Source organism: Lampris incognitus, chromosome 5 (genome assembly GCF_029633865.1).
Source record: "Lampris incognitus isolate fLamInc1 chromosome 5, fLamInc1.hap2, whole genome shotgun sequence".
Lineage (NCBI taxonomy): Eukaryota > Metazoa > Chordata > Actinopteri > Lampriformes > Lampridae > Lampris > Lampris incognitus.
The window spans coordinates 10,026,194-10,045,070 of record NC_079215.1 but is presented as its reverse complement, the minus strand read 5'-3'; the positions used below and the strand labels follow the sequence as shown (position 1 = coordinate 10,045,070).

Below are 18,877 nucleotides of genomic sequence, written 5' to 3'. Positions count from 1 at the left end.
GGTTATTGGTGTTTATTGATGATGTGACTACTGACAGAAGTAGCAGGATGGATTGTGATGTTTATAAGGATATACCATTAGCCAAATGTAAAAAAACTGAGAGGACGGCGCTTCACACTGCAGATGGATAATGACACAAAACAAGCTGAGAAAGCAACCCAAGAGTCTCTCAAGGCAGAAAAGTGGAATATTCATCAGTGACCAAGTCAATCACCTCACCTCAACCCAACTGAGCATGCTTTTCACTTGCTGAAGATCAAACTAATGGCCAAAAGACCCACAAACAACCAGCAACTGAAGGCAGCTGCCGGCAAGTCTTGGCAGAGCATTTCAAAGGAGGAAACTCAGAATTTGAAGATGTCGATGGGCTCCAGACTTCAGACAGTCATGGACTGCAAAGGATTTTCCTCCAAACATTAAATATAATTGTTATAATCATAGTTATGTTTCTTTGTCCAATTACTTTTGAGTCTCTGAAAATGGGGTGACCCTGTATATCCATGGCTGTAATTCCTGAACAGTTAATGCCATATTTTTATCTATCTGGAAGTCTACTCTCCAATCACACCTCAAATAATTCATGTCAGATCCACTCTGGTGGTGTACAGGGGCAAAATTACAAATATTGTGTAAATATCCAAATACTTATGGACCTAACTGTATATGAGCCGATGAAGCTGAAAAGTGTTGATTGTGATGTTTGTCCAGGAAACACATAGTGACAGGTCCAGTGAAACTAACTGGACGTCAGAGTGGGACGGGGAAGTCATCTTAAGCTCTTTAACCTCAGTGAGTGGGGTGAGTAGCTGTTATCTTCTCCAAAAAGTTCCTGCCAATTACTTATGAACTTAAAGGAAACTAAAAGGAAAACTGATGGTGGTCAGAGCTAAGTTTGAGTGTTTCATTCACTTTTATCAATGTATCTGCTCCAAATGTCGGCTCAGATAGAGTCCAGTTTATAAATACTTTAAGTGAGACTTTGTCTAATTGTAGCTCAGATGATTTTTTGTTTTTAGGAGGTGATTTTAATTGTACTCAAAATGATTATTTAGACAGGAATCATGCTAAACCTCATGCTGCCTCTCAAAGAGCAATTAATAATGTCATAAAAACACATGACTTAGAGGATATCTGGAGAAGACTGCACAGTGAAGACAGACAGTACACTTGGGCTCATACAAGAGACATTTTTATTTCCCTGGCTAGACTAGATAGGTTTTATTGTTTCAAACATCACTTTAATATTTTTAAAATGTGTAGCATTTTACCTCTACATTTTAGTGATCACTCTTTAGTAGTCTGCAGAGCTTTTATTGCAAAAATTAAAAAATTGAGTGCATAGTGGCATTTCAACACCAATCTACTGTGTGATGCTAATTTTAAAGATGTTTTTAGCTTTTTCTGGAGGGTTCATAGGTCTGAAAAGAACAGTTTTGCTTCTTTAAGACAGTGGTGGGACTGTGGGAAGGTTAAAATCAAGCACCTCTGTCAGCAATACACTGACTATCACGAGAAACATTACTAGATCATTGAGAGCTCTAGAGATTGAGATAGTGGAACTCCCAAGACTCAGTTGAGTCCACAGGAAATCAGAGGCATATTGAAGCTCTCAAAACCAAAAAAGCTTTGTTAGCTGACCAACTAGGCACTAAAGCTCAGGGAGCAAGGTTAACTCATGTTTCCATTGGCCTAATTCTGCCCTGAATGCATTGTTTGTAGTGTGCCAATGGACTTTTAGGATGTTTTTGCAAAAGTCAACTTGCAGGATCTCAGTTGGATGTTTTTCCCATTTAGATCCTGACTTGCAAGTGGGCCCCACACTTCACTGCCATAAAGGGCAATTGGTTCTATCACTGATGCAAATATTTTTAGCTAAATTTGGATTGGAATTTCGAAATGAATTTGTCCTTTTATGGCAAGTAAAGCCATGCGTGCCTTGTCTCTTAGTTCATTCACTGCCACGTTGAATGTTCCTTTGCAATTGATTCTAAGACCTAGGTAGGTGTAATCGAGTGTATGTTCAATTTCATTTGGTCCTAATCTAAATATGCGCTGTCTTCCCTGATATTTGGATCTTTTTTGAAAGATTAATATTTTAGTTTTGTTCATGTTAACTGCCAGGGCCCAGCTGGCAAAACTTTTGAAGAGGTCTAACTGAATCTGGAGTCATTTGTCCATTGGTGAAAGAAGGACTAGGTCATCTGCATAGAGTAGGAATTTGACCTCACTGTCAAGCAGAGTGAATCAAGGTGCCGAGGACTTTTCCAGTATGGTCGCCAACTCATTTATGTATTAATAGAGTTGGGCTTAAAGAGCAACCTTGTCTCACTCCACACTCCTGAGGGATATATTGGGTTCTTCTGGATCCAATTTTATTGCCACACTTAGCTCCTGAGTACATTGATTTGATAATGTTTTACCCCCTACACCACTTTCAATTAATATGTAGATCAATCCATAATGCCAAATGGAATCAAATGCTTTTTGAAGTCAACAAAACAAGTGAACTATTTATTTTGATTATGTTTTTCAATTAGTGTGTGCAGGGTGTAAATATGATCAGTAGTATAGTAATTTGGTAAAAATCCAATCTGGTTTTCAGTCAAGACATTGTTTCATAAGGAAATGTATGAGCCAGGAGTTAGTAATACTGCAGAATACCTTCCCTAGGTTACTGTTCACACAGATGTCTTGGTAGTTGTGACACACAGACACAGTTGTCTTTCTATGTGTGTCTCTCTATGTATCTCTATGTCTCTCTCTCTGTTTGTCTATGTTTCTCTCTGTGTCTCTATGTATGTGTGTGTCTCTCTCTATTTCTCTCTGTGTGTATATCTCTCTCTCTGTCGCTCTGTGTCTCTCTCTGTATCTATGTCTCTCACTGTGTCTATGCGTCTCTCTCTCCATGTGTCTCTCTACATGTGTCTCTCTGTGTGTGTCTCTCTCTGTATCTATGTCTCTCACTGTGTCTCTCACTGTGTCTATGCGTCTCTCTCTACATGTGTCTCTCTGTGTGTGTCTCTCTCTATGTGTCTTTCTCTCTCCTCTCCTTCCTCCAGCTTAATTAATTTTGTTGAAAGCTCAGAAGTGTCATAGTTAACAGTGGCTAAAAATTCGGTAAAACACTGGTCATCGTACAAAATGTTTCTGGGGGTGCCCTGTTGGCTCAGCCAGTTAGTATGCAGACAATGTAGCATTTAGCAATAAACTATGCTCAAAATAATCTGTATGAATGTGAATCATTACTTCTGCCTTTGGGGAACTTTAACACGTCAACCTTTGAGATGATAAGCACAGCATCTCAGGGGTAACCTATTGAACATTGAATTTTCCATTTCTACCTGAACAGGCACTTGGAAATGTATACATGACATGTATACAATAATACTATTTTGAGAATAATAATTAAATGTTTTATGACCATGACTTACATAAAATTTCCACACAAGTTTCATCCATCATAGGCTGCTTAGGTAACAAGGGGTGTGTGAGGATTAAACATTAGCTAAGTTGCCAATGTAACCATATTCTTGTTCAGACATTGCCATGCAGTTCACTGCTTTTACCCATTTAGTTTATTGTTTTATTATTGTGTTATCTCTTTTATCATTTGTTTATTCTCTCATTGTTACATTTCTGTTTTTTTCTTTATTAGTTTGCTTTGTTTCCTGTAAGTTAGTTAATAAATTACTCTTTTGATAAGCAACAAGTCTTGTGAATAGCAGCTTGGATAATGGATGGACAAGTTTTGTGTAAATACACAAGACTTTTGTATGACATGGCGTTAATGGGATTGAAGCAATCCCTGCATATTTGAACTCTACATATCCTAAAATTATTTGAACTTTTACAGCAGGCCTGAGTAAGAAAGAGTCAATTCCATATAGGAACTGGTGTCCCATAGCTTAACCTAATCTTATTTTAATCAATTAATTTTTGTCTGAGGTTTCACACCCCAACAAATGACAAACATGAAAATACTATGGCATATAAACCCAAAACAACATTACAATAATAAAACAGTTTTGACTGGACCATGTTATTGTTTGAATTGTATTTAAGCAGTTAAGATTTAACTTGCTGTATAGAAGCTAACAAATTTGTACCTCTGTCAGGTGTCCTTACAATAAGAGCAAACATGTATTGTTTAAAACTTTTATGTCAAAACCAGGTGAAGGTACCTATTTGCACTACATCCAACACATGTACAATGTCTAAAGTGGAATTACTTTGATCAAAAGTGCCTTTTTTTTCTTATGTGACCCTCAACACAAGCTTTGAGAATCCCAGGCCCAAACTGTTACTACTACCACTATTATTACTACTACTACTACTAATAATAATAATAATGATAATAATAACAATAATAGGAACCACCCCCCGGGATGTTTTGGTCCTTGGCTTGGCATGCATGACATAACTTGGCCCTTGGAGAAAATTACTTGGAGAAACCTGCTCTATAATCTCATCGGCAGAACAGTGCTTGGTAAATTCATTGAGACAGAAATCGACCTGCCATGCAGTACAGGTCGAAGTACGCTCAAGATGGAACGTACAGTTTAAGGAGATCGGACAAGTAAGACGGGGCAAGCTCGTTTAGGATTTTACAAGTCAGCAGAAGCACCATGAAGTCTGATCTAACATGGATAGGAAGCCAATGAAGGGAGGCAAGAATTGGTATAATATGGCCACATTTTTTAGTTTTAGTTAGGATTCTAGCTGCCACATTTTGAACCACCTGAAGACTTTTAGTACCAGCATGTGGCAGACGTGAGGAAAGAACATTACAATAAAAAAGTCTGGATGAAACAAATGCATTTATTTGAGTGTCTGCATCAGCCATGGACAGAAAAGACAAAATTTTAGCTGTTTCATAAGTGAAATTAATTAATTAATGAAATTAAACATTTTGAAGAAAAACATTTTGGGAATAAATTGTGAAGCCTGTCGTAAAGCAGTGTTTGTTTACTGCATCCACCAGCCTCCCTTTTGACACATGGTCCTTCCCATGTGTCAATTTTACATAAAAAGGAAACAAACACTTAGGCAGGCAAGGGCGTCCATCCTCAGACTGCCATACGTTATTTACATATGTGCACTTAACCTCCCCCCCCGTTTCTCTCTAACTTATCAACACAGACGTCATAAAACCTTCTCTGTCCACAGTCTGTGTGAACGGTCTGTGTGGGTCAGGCAGTCCTAAAGTATCTGTGGTAGTCAAAATCTGTTTTAGTTGAGTGAGAGCTGTGTCAGCAGCCTCTGTCTACGTCACATTGTCAATTGAGTTTAGTCTGTGGCCATGCATAACAGATAAGAGTGGAGCCTCCAGGGATGCATAGTCACAGAGCCTGTCATCCCTAAAAATTAATTGAATTGCTTCTTAGTGAAAAGGAGGCATGTGGTAGTCTGCAGTCCTCCCCGGATCGGCAGAGGGGGTGGAGGAGCGACTGGGACGGCTCGGAGAAAAACGGGGGGCGGGGGGAATCCCCCCCCCCAAAAAAGTGCTGTGAAATGGGCATCTATATGTTTATATTTGGGGTGAGTATTAACCCAAACTAAGACAACGTTATGGCATTCAATATCATTAAAGTTCAATGTTTATTTACTGCTCAGTAAATCTGCACAAGAGAAATCTAACTTGATTTTTTTCTCACATAAAAAACACAAGGGACCTAACACTATATGCTAAGTAGGAAGACTAACAGATATTGGCATTTATGAGTAAGTCATATGAAGCACTAGATCTCTGAAGTATGAGGTCATGTTGATCCCCAAATAAGATTATTGGGATCCAGCCACATTCAAACTTAATGGAAAAGATATCTTGCAAACGTTGTATGCCTGTTAATGAATATATTCACGTGCCGGAGTTGTCAGTATGATTTATACATCATATTACTTGTTCATTACCATTGAACAGTTTACAACTTCATATTCCCCCTTGTTGCTTTTGCTCCAGCTGATTTCAAATGAAGTTGAACTAACTTCCTCAAAGCAGTTCTGTTCTAATAAATCCCGTTTAATTTGGGGTGGTACAAATGTATTTTTGTCAACGTGACAACTATATTTGGTGAACTGGACTTTGTTTTTTATAACAATTAATATTTTTAGCAACTTAGACTTGTTCATGAACGTTTTCAAAACTAGTCCGCCTCCAGTGGCACCTTCAATTCAAAATACCTCCCAAAATAAAAACCAAAGTGAATTTCATCAAGGTGACCTTTTTTTTTTTACACCCCCCCCTCCCCACGAAATGTTTATTTCTTTACTTGGTCCTTCCATAGCTTTCATCACGTGTCTATTTAAACAACCGCCTCACATGCCATCAGTATCAGTGGGCGTTTATGGCCTGCGGTTCCAGAGTTTTGATCTAAGACACAATCAAAAACAACTGACGTCATTCTATGGATCAGTGATAGCACTAAAGAAAGCAAAGTCCATTAACTCACGTGCAAGTTTAAATTTTCAATTGGAAGCCGTAGTTCCGGTTCACATATATATTCAGGGGGAGAGCAGACTGATGCCATCACCACATCACAGTTGTACTTGATACCTGACAAACAACACCTGACATTCACCTGGCACAGGTAAGAGACCTGCTCTCTCACACAATCTGTTTTACCTTGTTCTGTCTTTCAATTCAAATTACATCCCTACTTCTACTTCTACTTAAGCCTCAGACCTGTGTTAACAATTTTTGTTCATGTTTGTCACTGCTCTACCTTTTTGTTCTTTGTTTGGTGTCTTCTGCCAGACAGTCAACATCAACTTCAGCAGCAGCATCATGAAGACTCTCCTGCTCCTTACGGTTCTTGTATGTGCTGCCCTCTCTGTCAGGGCTGCAGCAGGTGAGATACAACATTACACAACATTCAAAGAGAATTACACTCCATTTGCATGTTGCAACTGTCTCCAGCATCGAGTATGATCAAGAAAATGTTGTAAATTTGGAGAAATGGTCACATTAGTAATGTGGATATGATGATCAAGCATGTAGAGGCATTCATTGTTAATTTCATTGAGCTAAAACAATCGAATGAGTTCATTTTACCTTGATGAAGCAGAGAGTGACAACAATTAAGTCATGTCACCATGTTACCATAACCAAAATCCCCAGACCATATCGAGTCTCATATCACAATATCAATAGTATGTCGATATATTGCCCAGCTCTAATTCATTGGGTGATAATTATGAAAATTATAATCTATCTCATTTCCTCCCCTCTTCTATAGTGGAAGCAGAAAATAAAGTGGAAATGGCTCCCTCTCCTGGTAAGAAGAACGATGAAAAATTTACTTTGATGCAGCGGAGAATGACAATTAAGTCATGTCACCATGTTACCATAACCAAAATCCCCAGACCATATCTAGTCTCATATCATAATATCAATATTATATGGATATATTGCCCAGCTCAAATTCATTGGGTGATGATTATGACAATTATAATCTATCTCATCTCCTCCCCTCTTCTATAGTGGAAGCAGAAAATAAAGTGGAAATGGCTTTCTCTCCTGGTAAGAAGAAAGATGGAAAATGTTGGTCTGTCATCATAAACTACTATGGCAATTCAATAGTCACCTTATATTCAAACTGAACAGCTAATTACTAGCTGCAAATATTTGTGTTTGGTGCAATGTGATTTTCGAATTCATCTCAGTGTTTGGCGTAATTATATTCAACATCACATCATAATGACATCATAATGAAGCAAACTAGATATAGAAAAGCCTCTCATTTACTCAAATATTACTCAGTAATTAACAATCATCGTTGTTCAATTACATCCATTTTACTCGTAGATCATTCAGTTATTTATAAGTAATGAACGGCCTGTGGTTTAAATTCTTACTGAATAACAAAAAATTCATTTCTTAAGTACTACCCTGCACATGACCTCAGAAATACTGATGATGTCATGTTTATATTTGTCACTTCAGCTATTTCAAGTATTCTCTGTGTTTGAATATGTTATGTTATATATGTTATGTATGTCTCTTCTATGTAAGTACACAAAGAGCAATAGAGGAACCACAGTAAAATTGTAGAAATGTAGGCCTACACATACTTGGCCAAATAAAACTTAATATTTATTGCTAGCAAACTTCCTCTCACCTGTACTTGTCTTCCAGATGACATGACTGTCGATGGTGGGGAGATGGCAGCACAACTTGAAGGTTTGCAGCCTATTTATCGATCCATGCATCTGTCTACAGGATATATTTTCTCATTGTGCATGTCTTTTTCTCTCTGTCTCCATATCTCTCTGTTGCACTGTATGTTCATGTCCATCTACTTTATGAATCTATTTCAGATGCTAAGAAATCTGAAAAAAATAAAATTATATTTGCTTGCCAAATAATAATCTTTTTAAAAAAATGTCCTTCTAGGTCGTTCTTTCCTCTGCCCCGCTGGTTGGGTCAGATACAGGGACGGCTGTTATCTATACGTGACCTCTGGTAGATCCTGGACCAGCGCAGAGGTAAAGACAGTTAATTACTCAGTATATATGGACTAAAGATTTGACACACCAGTCATTAGTGTTGCAACACCAAATGCTTGGTTAAAATGGTAAAAATATATTCCTTTTAAGCTAGACCCAGATAATGTTGAAGATACTAAGCAAAGTAAATAAAGCCAGGATTATGTTTCAGGAATTACTTCCCAGATAGCATCCGGATGTGGGCCACTTCAGGCAATGATGTGGCACTGATGGCCTTCTTCTTGCCCTGACAAAATGGATGTGAGCCTGAAGTGGCCCACATCTAAACTTGCACTTTCATTTTTGCCTTCCAAATACGTGGTTTAAATAATTGGGTTAAATTGGACTTGTTGAAACATGTCTAACACTCATTCAGTTGCCCTATAAGAGGCTGTTGTAAAGCTGTGTCCAGTGGTGGTCCAGTGTCCAAAAGGAATTATACTTGGACTCCTTTCTCATCCCCACTGTTGCATCCTCTCAGGCCTACTGCTCCAGGTTGGGGGCCTCTTTGCCGTCTGTTCACAACATCTGGGACTACAACTTTCTTCAGCAGCTGGCCAGCCGATCAGGACAAACAACAGCCTGGCTGGGAGGACACTACTTCCTGGTGAGGCCAAATACAGCATTCACTTCACAGACAAAGCATACATTTTGTATTAGATCTAAAAATTTTAAAATCTAAGATTTGATTATACAAGTTGGAGAGAAGGATAGCAAGAATCTTTAAAAAAAAAAAAAAAAAAACCAAAACCTACTGTCCAGGAAGTGGCATGTTTTACAGCACATGTTAATTTTTCCTCTGCATGTGTGCAGGGCTGGAGATGGCTGGACCAAAGCCAGTTTGACTACAGTAACTGGAGCACTGTCAATACTGTGAGCCGATTCCAGTGCATTCACCTCAATAGCAGAGGTAAGAGAAAAGACTTTATAATTCAACTTCTCCTTTTCTACGTATTCAACCATGAGTGCCCTCAAGACAAACCATCTTTGTCACATTAGATGTACTGCTGAGACGAGGAGGGAATCCACCAAGACCTGGGGCCTCATCTATCAATCGTTACTATGGGCAAATAGTAACAATTGATACATGAGGCATCTGGTGTTGTCCACCTTTTCTATTGGTCAAAAATGCATTTACCCAACTTCTCCACCTCATATGTATTTTGAATACATTAGATAAATTCAGAGTTCATACAGGTGTGGAGAAACATCCAAGTGGCAATCTTTTATCATCGGTGTTTTATTGAATTGGTCCAAGAATACCTCAAAATATATGTTGTTTTTTGCAACAGTAAAATATACGCAGTCTACTCAGACGTTTCGAGGCGACATACTAGATATGGAGAATGGTGTACTGTATTTAAGTGTCAGCATTTAACTGTGCTGAGCAAGGCACATTATCAAATATTTGTCTCACAGCATTTGGTTTTAATGGCATGATAATATCCTTCAGACAGAGTCCCCCTGTCTCGTTTACATGTTTTAAAACTATGCAGTATGAAAGAAAAAAAGAAGACGACAAACTGAATTAACCCTTACCTCTCTCAGCCTGACATGTGCAGTGATACTGACATTACACTTCCTTTGGTTTTGCAGTGGGCTGGTCCAATAATAACTGTGCCTCTGCGTTGCCATTCATCTGTGTGAGAAGATCTGATACCTGTTGATGACGATGACGATGATGACAACATCTGGATCTGCAGATCAGAGTTATTTCCTGTTATAAGACAACAAGTATATAAGGAAAATATCTATGGGCAGGTAATACATGAGGCAAATGGTGGCAGGACGTGATGTTGAAGAAGTGCTAGTATGAAAATCTTGCTTAGGTGACTTGTGGAATGTGTTAAATGGAAATGGGGGGGGGGGGTTATGAAGTGGATCTTGTATGTTTTCTGCTGAGGAAGTCTCTGTAGTAACAGAACAAAAACAAATGTAAATGTCTTCCAACTGTACATAGAAACGGAGAAAAAAATAGCTTCCTTTCTTAGTAACTGCTAAATCAAAGCTGTCGAACAGTATGATTGTTGAATGTTTATAGATACATGGATGTTTTATTTCTTACTATGAAAAAAGTGTTTTACTGGAATTGCTTATAATAAAATATTTTTAACATAATTTCTTGCATGTTTTGATAATACACACACACACAACACACGATGTGTGTGTATGTATATATATATATATATAGTACTTGGCCAATTTACCCCCCCCCCTTTCCGAGCCGTCCCGGTCGCTGCTCCACCCCCTCTGCTAATCCGGCTAGGGCTGCAGACTACCACATGCCTCCTCCGATACATGTGGAGTCACCAGCCACTTCTTTTCACCTGACAGGGAGAAGTTTCGCCAGGGGGATGTAGCGCGTGGGAGGATCACGTTATAACCCCCAGTCCCCCCTCCCCCAAACAGGCACCCCAACCGACCAGAGGAGGCGCTAGTGCAGCAATCAGGATACATACACACATCCGGCTTCCCACCCGCAGACACGGCCAATTGTGTCTGTAGGGACGCCCGACCAAGCAGAGGTAACACGGGGATTCGAACCGGAGATCCCCCGTGTTGGTAGGAAACGGAATAGACAGCTACGCTACCCGGACGCCACAACACACAATAATTAAATCACTAGGAAGCTAATCTATGGCTGCCCACATCAGCCCCTGCATGCTGCCCTCTGTCTGTCTTGGACATTTAAAGACAGCAGTCATCTATGAGGTGGACGCTCCATAAATGTGCTGGTGTTCAACATTACAAAGTGATTTAGCTTTTTGTGCACACAGAAAAAACTCCACGATTCTTTATGATTATTAGCTCCTAAGAAATGGCAACAAAATTTTACAGTCTACATTAAAAGTTTTGTTTAATTTCTATCTGGATTATCTCGATCATGCAGAATTACATGATGGACTCGTGGCCACCCACTGCAAACACTGCGTGCATGGTGGTAAATGAACCAGCTGAAAAATACTGGAAGATTACTGGCGTGCAAAAAGGCCTAATGATAATGCTGACAACTGGGCTATCTGTGCAAGCAAATAAACAAGGGACTGGGTTTTACCGATTATAAAAAAGAATCTAAAACATAACCTGCCAGTTTTTGCAAAAACTATCAGTTTATTTACCAAAATGCCAAAAGCTGTTCCTTTTTTAATCTTCTCCATGTTTCTGCTAAAGAAAACATGATAGCAACCAAGTGAATTCTTGAGAGATTCCAATATTCTCATATTCTGTAAGAATATTTCCTCTCAAAAATAAGCTTAAACTTGAAATTAATTGTTTAACTGGTCACAATTTCTCTGACTAATTGCAAAAACTTGCCGTTAAATTGACAGCCATTACAATTGAAAGTGATTTGGTGGCAACATATTGTTAGATAAGAGGCTGTAATTTGCATATATAGTCACCTTTTCATGTTAAGGTAAGATGAACTAATTATCCTTCTGCCGGTGTTGTATAGATATGAAGATGTAATAATAATAATGGATTACATTTACTATATAGCGCTTTATCTAGACACCCAAAGCTCATCATATTGAATTGGTGTGTTGAACCCTGTTGTGCTGTTCAGTGAGTACTAAACAACACAACAGAGCTCAACACACCAATCAATAAAACATGAAAAGTAAAACATCGTACACAACCATGACTAGACCAGACAGTAGTCTTTCATCTCTGACTGGAGACACTGATGATCAGCTAACAGCAAGCATGAGAGATCATGGAAGAAAAAAAAGGAATTAAAGACGTTCAGATATTCCGAACACAAATCACAGGATATGGAAAATGACATCCATCCATCCATTATTGGAACCGTTTATCCTGCTCTCAGGGATGCTGGAGCCCATCCCAGCAGTCATTGGATGGAAGGAGGGCAGACACCCTGGACAGGCCGCCAGGCCATCACACACACATACATTCATACCTAGGGACAATTTGGTATGGCCGATTCACCTGACCTACATGTCTTTGGACGGTGGGAGGAAACCGGAGCACCTGGAGGAAACCCACGCAGACACGGGGAGAACATGCAAACTCCACACAGAGGATTACCCGGGACGACCCCCAAGGTTGTACTACCCCAGGGCTCAAACTCAGGACCTTCTTGCTGTGAGGCGACTGCGCTAACCACTGCGCCACCGTGCCAGCAGAAAATGATATCGACCCAGAAAATCATTTCTTCAACAACATCAACAACTGTCTATACTACATTGATGATCAGATTAACATGATGGTCAACGCATATACTAAAACTTCAATCGTCCACATGAAAGCAGAAGCCTCTATGCCAACTTCCAAAACACCTAAAAAATATCTAACAGCTATATCTGAAACATGGATTAGCCCTGAGAAAGATGCTGACTTTGAGTTAGCTAGATACGAAGTGTCTAATAAGAACAGGAAGAACAAAAATGGAGGGGGGGGGGTTGTTTTATATATGTGAGCAATAGCCTCAATTACAAGGTGGTAAAAGTTATGTCAACAGCTGTTGCTGATGTGCTGGAATGTATCACAATTGAAATTTGTATGAAAAATAAATAAGAATGGAATCGTAAATTGTATACACAGATTACAGGATAAAGTACTGATATTAGTATTATTAGTAGTAAATTGATTCCTGCTCCCGGCATGAAAATAGTATACAAAGAAAGACACTGATAAAGCTCATGAATCACTCCTAAACATATTTCAATCCTTATAGGGCAAAAATTGCCCAATACAATGATTCAACAGTAAACAGAAATATAAAGATAGTCCATGGATCACAAAAGGACTATGTAATACTTGTCATAAAAATTAAGCTCTATAAAGAATTCATAAAGCACAGAACCACTGAAGCAGAAATAAAATACAAAAACAAGTTAACTACCACTATGAGGATATGTAAAGAGGAATAATACAATAAAGAATTAGAGACCAATACAAACAACACCAAAGGTATATGGAATGTGTTGAACAGTATTAGTAGAAATGGATCTAGAAGCCCAAGCTGCCCTCAATATTTTACAGATAATACGACTATAAATAACATGGAAGACATGGTCCATGGCTTCAACAGATTCTATGTAAATGTGGGCCCAAAACAGGCAGAAAAAAAAGACACACAAACCATCACAGAGGGGCGTGATAGTGATTATGGGGACAGAAATGCAAGCAACATTTTTTTTGAAGTGGAAGAAGGACGTTGAAGAAGGAGGCCTTTCAGGTTTGGTTAGCCCAAGGATCTCCTGAATCAGCATAAGTATGATACTGGGTCAGAGGGGCTGCAGGTTAACAGGTTCAGTAGCGAACACCCAGGTGTGGGAGGAGTTCAACGAGGCCTTGGAGAAGGACTTCTGGCCAAGCCGAGGTTCTGGTAAACCATCAGGCAACTCAACAGGGGGAGGCAGGGCCTTGTCCAAGCTGCTACACATGGGTACACACCTCAGCCACAATGTATTAACATTAACTTTCAGTAATACTACTATAACGGGTCAAAAGTTGCCAATGTAACCATATTCTTGTTCAGACATTGCCTTTATACATGCAGTTCATCGCTTTTATTAATTTATTTTATTGTTTTACTATTGTTGTATTTCTTATCATTTGTTTATTTTATCATTTTTACACGTCTGTTTTTCCTTGTTGGGTTGCTTAATTGCTTTGTTTCCCGTAGTTAGTTAATAAATTACTCTTTTGATAAGAAACAAGTCTTGTGATAAGCAGCTTGGATAATGGATGGATGGATGGATGGACAAGTCTTGTGTATTTGTATGAAATGGCGTTAATGGGATTGAAGCAATCCCTGCATATTTGAACTCTACATGCCAAAAATTATTTGTATTTTTACAACAGACGTACATGGCCTAATCTTAACCTTATTTTAATCAATTAATTAATTGTCTAACTGAGGTTTCACAGCCCAACAAGCAACAATCATGAGAATACTATGGCATTAAACCCACAACAACTAATGACATTACAATAATAAAACAGTTCTGACTGGACCATGTTACTGTTTAAATCATTAAGCAAATAAGATTTAACTTGTATAGATGCTAACAAATGTGTACCTCTTTCAGGTGTCCTTACAATAAGAGCAAATGTGTACTGTTTAAAACTTATGTCAAAACCAGATGAAAGTAACTATTTGCACCAGATCCAACACATGTACCACATCTAAAGTGGAAATACTTTGGAAATACTTTTGTTTCAAGAGTGCATTTTTTTTCTTATGTTCCCCCCAATACATGCTTTGAGAATCCCAGGCCTAATTTTTTTTACTACTACTACTAATAATAATGATAATAATAACAATAATAGGACCCCCATCCCCCGGGATGTTTTGGCCCTTCATACATGACATAATTTGGCCATTAGAGAAAATTAATTGGGGAACTCTGCTCTATAATCACATCGGCAGAACAGTGCTTGGTAAATTCATTGAGACAGAAACCGACCCGCCATGCAGTACAGGCTGTGAAGTACTCTCAAGATGGAATGTACAGTTTAAGGAGATCACACGGGTAAGATGGGGCAAGCCCATTTAGGATTTTATAAGTCAGCAGAAGCACCTTTAAGTCTGATCTAACATGGTTAGGAAGCCAATGAAGGGAGGCCAGAATTGGTGTAATAAGGGCAAATTTTCTAGCTTTAGTTAGGATTCTAGCTGCCACATTATGAACCAACTGAAGACTTTTAGTACTGGAATGTGGCAGACCTGAGGACAGAACAGTACAATAAAAAAAGTCGGGATGACACAACTGCATGTATTTGAGTGTCTGCATCAGCCATGGACAGAAAAGACAGAATTTTAGTTTTGTTTCATAGGTGACAAATGGCAGTATTGGGGGTTTCTTTAATGTGCTTATCAAAGGAAAGGCTGGGATCAAACACAACACCAAGATTTTTGGCTGCCACACTTTGTGAAATCAGAGTTGTCAATTGTTATTGTTACTTACTCAAACTGGTGTCTGTGGCTAGCAGGGCCAATGACCAGCATCTCATTTTTATCTAAATTCAAAAGCAGGAAACTTAGTGACATCCAATTTTTCACAGCAGCCAAACCGTCTTCTAAATTAGTCATTTGAGTATGATCATCAGCCTTTATAGGCACACACAGCTGAGTATCATCCACATAGCAATACAAATTTATTCTATGACAGCATATAATTTTGCCAAGAGGTGAAATATAAAGACAGAAAAGTAGAGGGCCAAGATCTGAGCCCTGAGGCACAGATATTTAACGTCAGAGAACTTCGATGTAATATCATAGCAGACACAACGTGTTTTTCCAGATTAGAAGTACTTAAGCCAAGAGGGAGCTAAACCAGAGACACCAAAATTACATTTATTCCATCTAATAGTATACTGAATTACGGAATTAATAGCTTAGCATTTTACACGGGTGAAGAATATATGATAATCATTCTCTGTCTCTATCTCACTGAACTCACTGCATGTGACCACTTATCTAAAATCCTTGATTAACTAAATGGGTATCTTAAGTTCAGTCATCAGCAGCAAAAGTTCAGGTACTTATGCTTTAATCTGCACACGGTCGTGTTTTATAGCTCTTGCTGTTGATGTTGTCAGTATTTTCATTTATACATCATATTACTTGTTCATTACCATTGAACAGTTTACAACTTCATATTCCCCCTTGTTGCTTTTGCTCCAGCCTATTTCAAATGAAGTTGAACTAACTTCTTCAAAAAGGATCTGTTCTAATAAATCCCGTTTTATTTGGAGTGGTACAAATGTTTTTTTGTCAATGTGACAACTATATTTGGTGAACTGGACTTTGTTTTTCATAACAATTAATATTTTTAACAACTTAGACTTGTTCATTAATGTTTTCAAAACTAGTCTGCCTCCAGTGGCACCTTCAATTCAAAATACCTCTCAAAATACAAACCAAAAGTGAATTTCATCAAGGTGATCTTTTAGGTTTTTTTTTTAAAACACCTCCCTACCCAATTTTTATTTCTTTACTTGGTCCTTTCATAGTTTTCATTATGTATCTATTTAAACAACCACCTCACGTGCCATCAGTATCAGTGGGCGTTTATGGCCTGCAGTTCCAGAGTTTTGATCTAAGACACAATCAAACACAATTGACCTCATTCTATGGATCAGTGATAGCACTAAAGAAAGTAAAGTCCATTAACTCACGTGCAAGTTTAAGTTTTCCATTGGAAGCCATAGTTCCGGTTCACATATATATTCAGGGGGAGAGCAGGCTGATGCCATCACCACATCACTGTTGTACTTGATACCTGACAAACAACACCTGAGATTCACCTGGCACAGGTAAGAGACCTGCTCTCTCACACAATCTCTGTTTTACCTTTGTTCTGTCTTTGAATTCAAAATAGATTCCTGCTTCTACTTCTACTTAAGCCTCAAACCTGTGTTAACAATTTTGTTCATGTTTGTCACTGCTCTACCTTTTTGTTCTTTGTTTGGCCACTTCTGCCAGACGGTCAACATCAACATCATTTTCAGCAGCAGCATCATGAAGACTCTCCTGCTCCTCATGGTTCTTCTCTGTGCTGCCCTCCCTGTCAGGGCTGCAGCAGGTGAGATACATTACACAAGATTAAAAGAGAATTAGAGCCCATTTGCATGTTCCAACTGTCTCCAGCATCGAGTATGATCAATAAAATGTTGGAAAGGTGTTACAGTTGCACACTGACTCAGATTGCATAGAGATTCATTTGCAAAATGCAGTGTGAAGGGCCTCTCAGCGGTACGGTAGTTTTATATAACATTGTCCTGTGTACATACCTTTTAGTGGAAGCTGTACCAGAGGACTTGAATCAAGACATCATCCAACGTAAGTTCATACAGAGAATCACTGTGAAATATGCGTAATATGATGGAAAGACATTAATTGTAGGGCTGGCCGATACTGACAAAATCAAACACCTTGATATTTTTGGCTGGTTACCTCGATATTGATAACGTGACGATATTTTGGAGATGACTACTGGTACTTTCGTAAGATATTTTACACACTAGAAAATTTTTAGATATTGTCCCATTAGTAATGTTGATATGATGAAGCATGTAGAGGCATTCATTGTTAATTTCACTGAGCTAAAACAATCGAATGAGTTCAGACCATTGTAGTTTTACTTTGATGCTGCAGAGAGTGACAACAATTAAGTCATGTCAGTATGTTACCATAACCAAAATCCCCAGACCATATCTCATATCACAATATCAATATTATATGGAAATATTGCCCCGCTCTAATTCATTGGGTGATAATTCTGAAAATTATAATCTATCTCATCTCCTCCCCTTCTATAGTGGAAGCAGAAAATAAAGTGGAAACGGCTCCCTCTCCTGGTAAGAAGAAGAAAAATTGAAAATGTACTTTGATGCAGCAGAGAATAACAATTAAGTCATGTCACCATGTTACCATAACCAAAATCCCCAGACCATATCGAGTCTCATATCACAATATCAATAGTATATCGATACATTGCCCAGCTCTAATTCATTGGGTGATAATTATGAAAATTATAATCTATCTCATCTCCTCCCCTCTTCTATAGTGGAAGCAGAAAATAAAGTGGAAATGGCTTTCTCTCCTGGTAAGAAGAAAGATGGGAAATGTACTTGGGGTCTTTTTCATAAGCTACTGTGGCAATTCAATAGTCACCTTGTATTCAAACTGAACAGCTAATTACTAGCTGCAAATATTTGTGTTTGGTACAATGTGATTTGTGAATTCATTCCACACAGTGTTTGGCGTAGATTATATTCAACATCACATCATAATGACGCAAACTATACTTAGCACAAAAACTAAAGAAAGTTGCGTTTGGTAGATTATTTCTTTGTTGTAACAATGCTTCTTGGCAATAAATCTTAACCGTTGGAAAGCCTGTTTATTTTCCTTTTAAAAGGTGCCACATTTGTAAGGGACATGCATTTGTTGGATGAGCAGTAGAGCTGAGTACGTGGGTTGCACCCACGAAAAATTTGCCAAATCTTCTCTGCCAATGCCAAACAGCTTATTTTGCTGTTGCTATTGACTCTTGTTTTGAGCGTCTGGTACCCCAGGTGCTGACAATCAGGTGCCTGATATAAGATTTATTGCCAAGAAGCATTGTTACAACAAAGAAATAATCCACCAAACACAAATTTCCTTACTCTTTGTGCTAAGTTTACATAAAGAAAAGCCTCATTTACTCTTATATTGCTCAGTAATTAACACTCATCGTTGTTCAATTACATCTATTTTACTCGTAGATCATTCAGTTATTTATAAGTAATGAACGGCCTGTGGTTTAAATTCTTACTGAATAACAAAGAATTCATTGCTTAAGTACTACCCTGCACATGACCTCAAAAATACTGATGATGTCATGTTTATATTTGTCATTTCAGTTGTTTTAAGTATTCT

General features: G+C 38.4%; 2 protein-coding genes across 5 annotated transcripts in view; both read left to right on the top strand.

The window, feature by feature from the left end:
* Positions 1-6,464: 6,464 nt before the first annotated feature.
* The window catches only part of LOC130112805 (ladderlectin-like), a 28,462-nt gene continuing 16,049 nt past the window's right edge, over positions 6,465-18,877 (top strand). For 2 of the 4 annotated variants that reach the window (XM_056280301.1, XM_056280298.1), the window contains exons 1-3: positions 6,465-6,587; positions 6,755-6,848; positions 7,236-7,274. In XM_056280301.1, coding sequence (XP_056136276.1) covers positions 6,785-6,848; positions 7,236-7,274 — 103 coding nt within the window. In that variant the 5' untranslated portion in view covers positions 6,465-6,587; positions 6,755-6,784. Of the gene's footprint in view, positions 6,588-6,754; positions 6,849-7,235; positions 7,275-16,960; positions 17,040-18,877 lie in introns of those variants that run through there. The other 2 variants (XM_056280299.1, XM_056280297.1) reach the window with 2 other exon arrangements.
* The window catches only part of LOC130112806 (ladderlectin-like), a 29,651-nt gene continuing 27,514 nt past the window's right edge, over positions 16,741-18,877 (top strand). The window contains exon 1 of the mRNA XM_056280302.1: positions 16,741-16,770. The gene's annotated coding sequence lies outside the window, so the exon portion shown is untranslated. The remainder of the gene's footprint in view (positions 16,771-18,877) is intronic.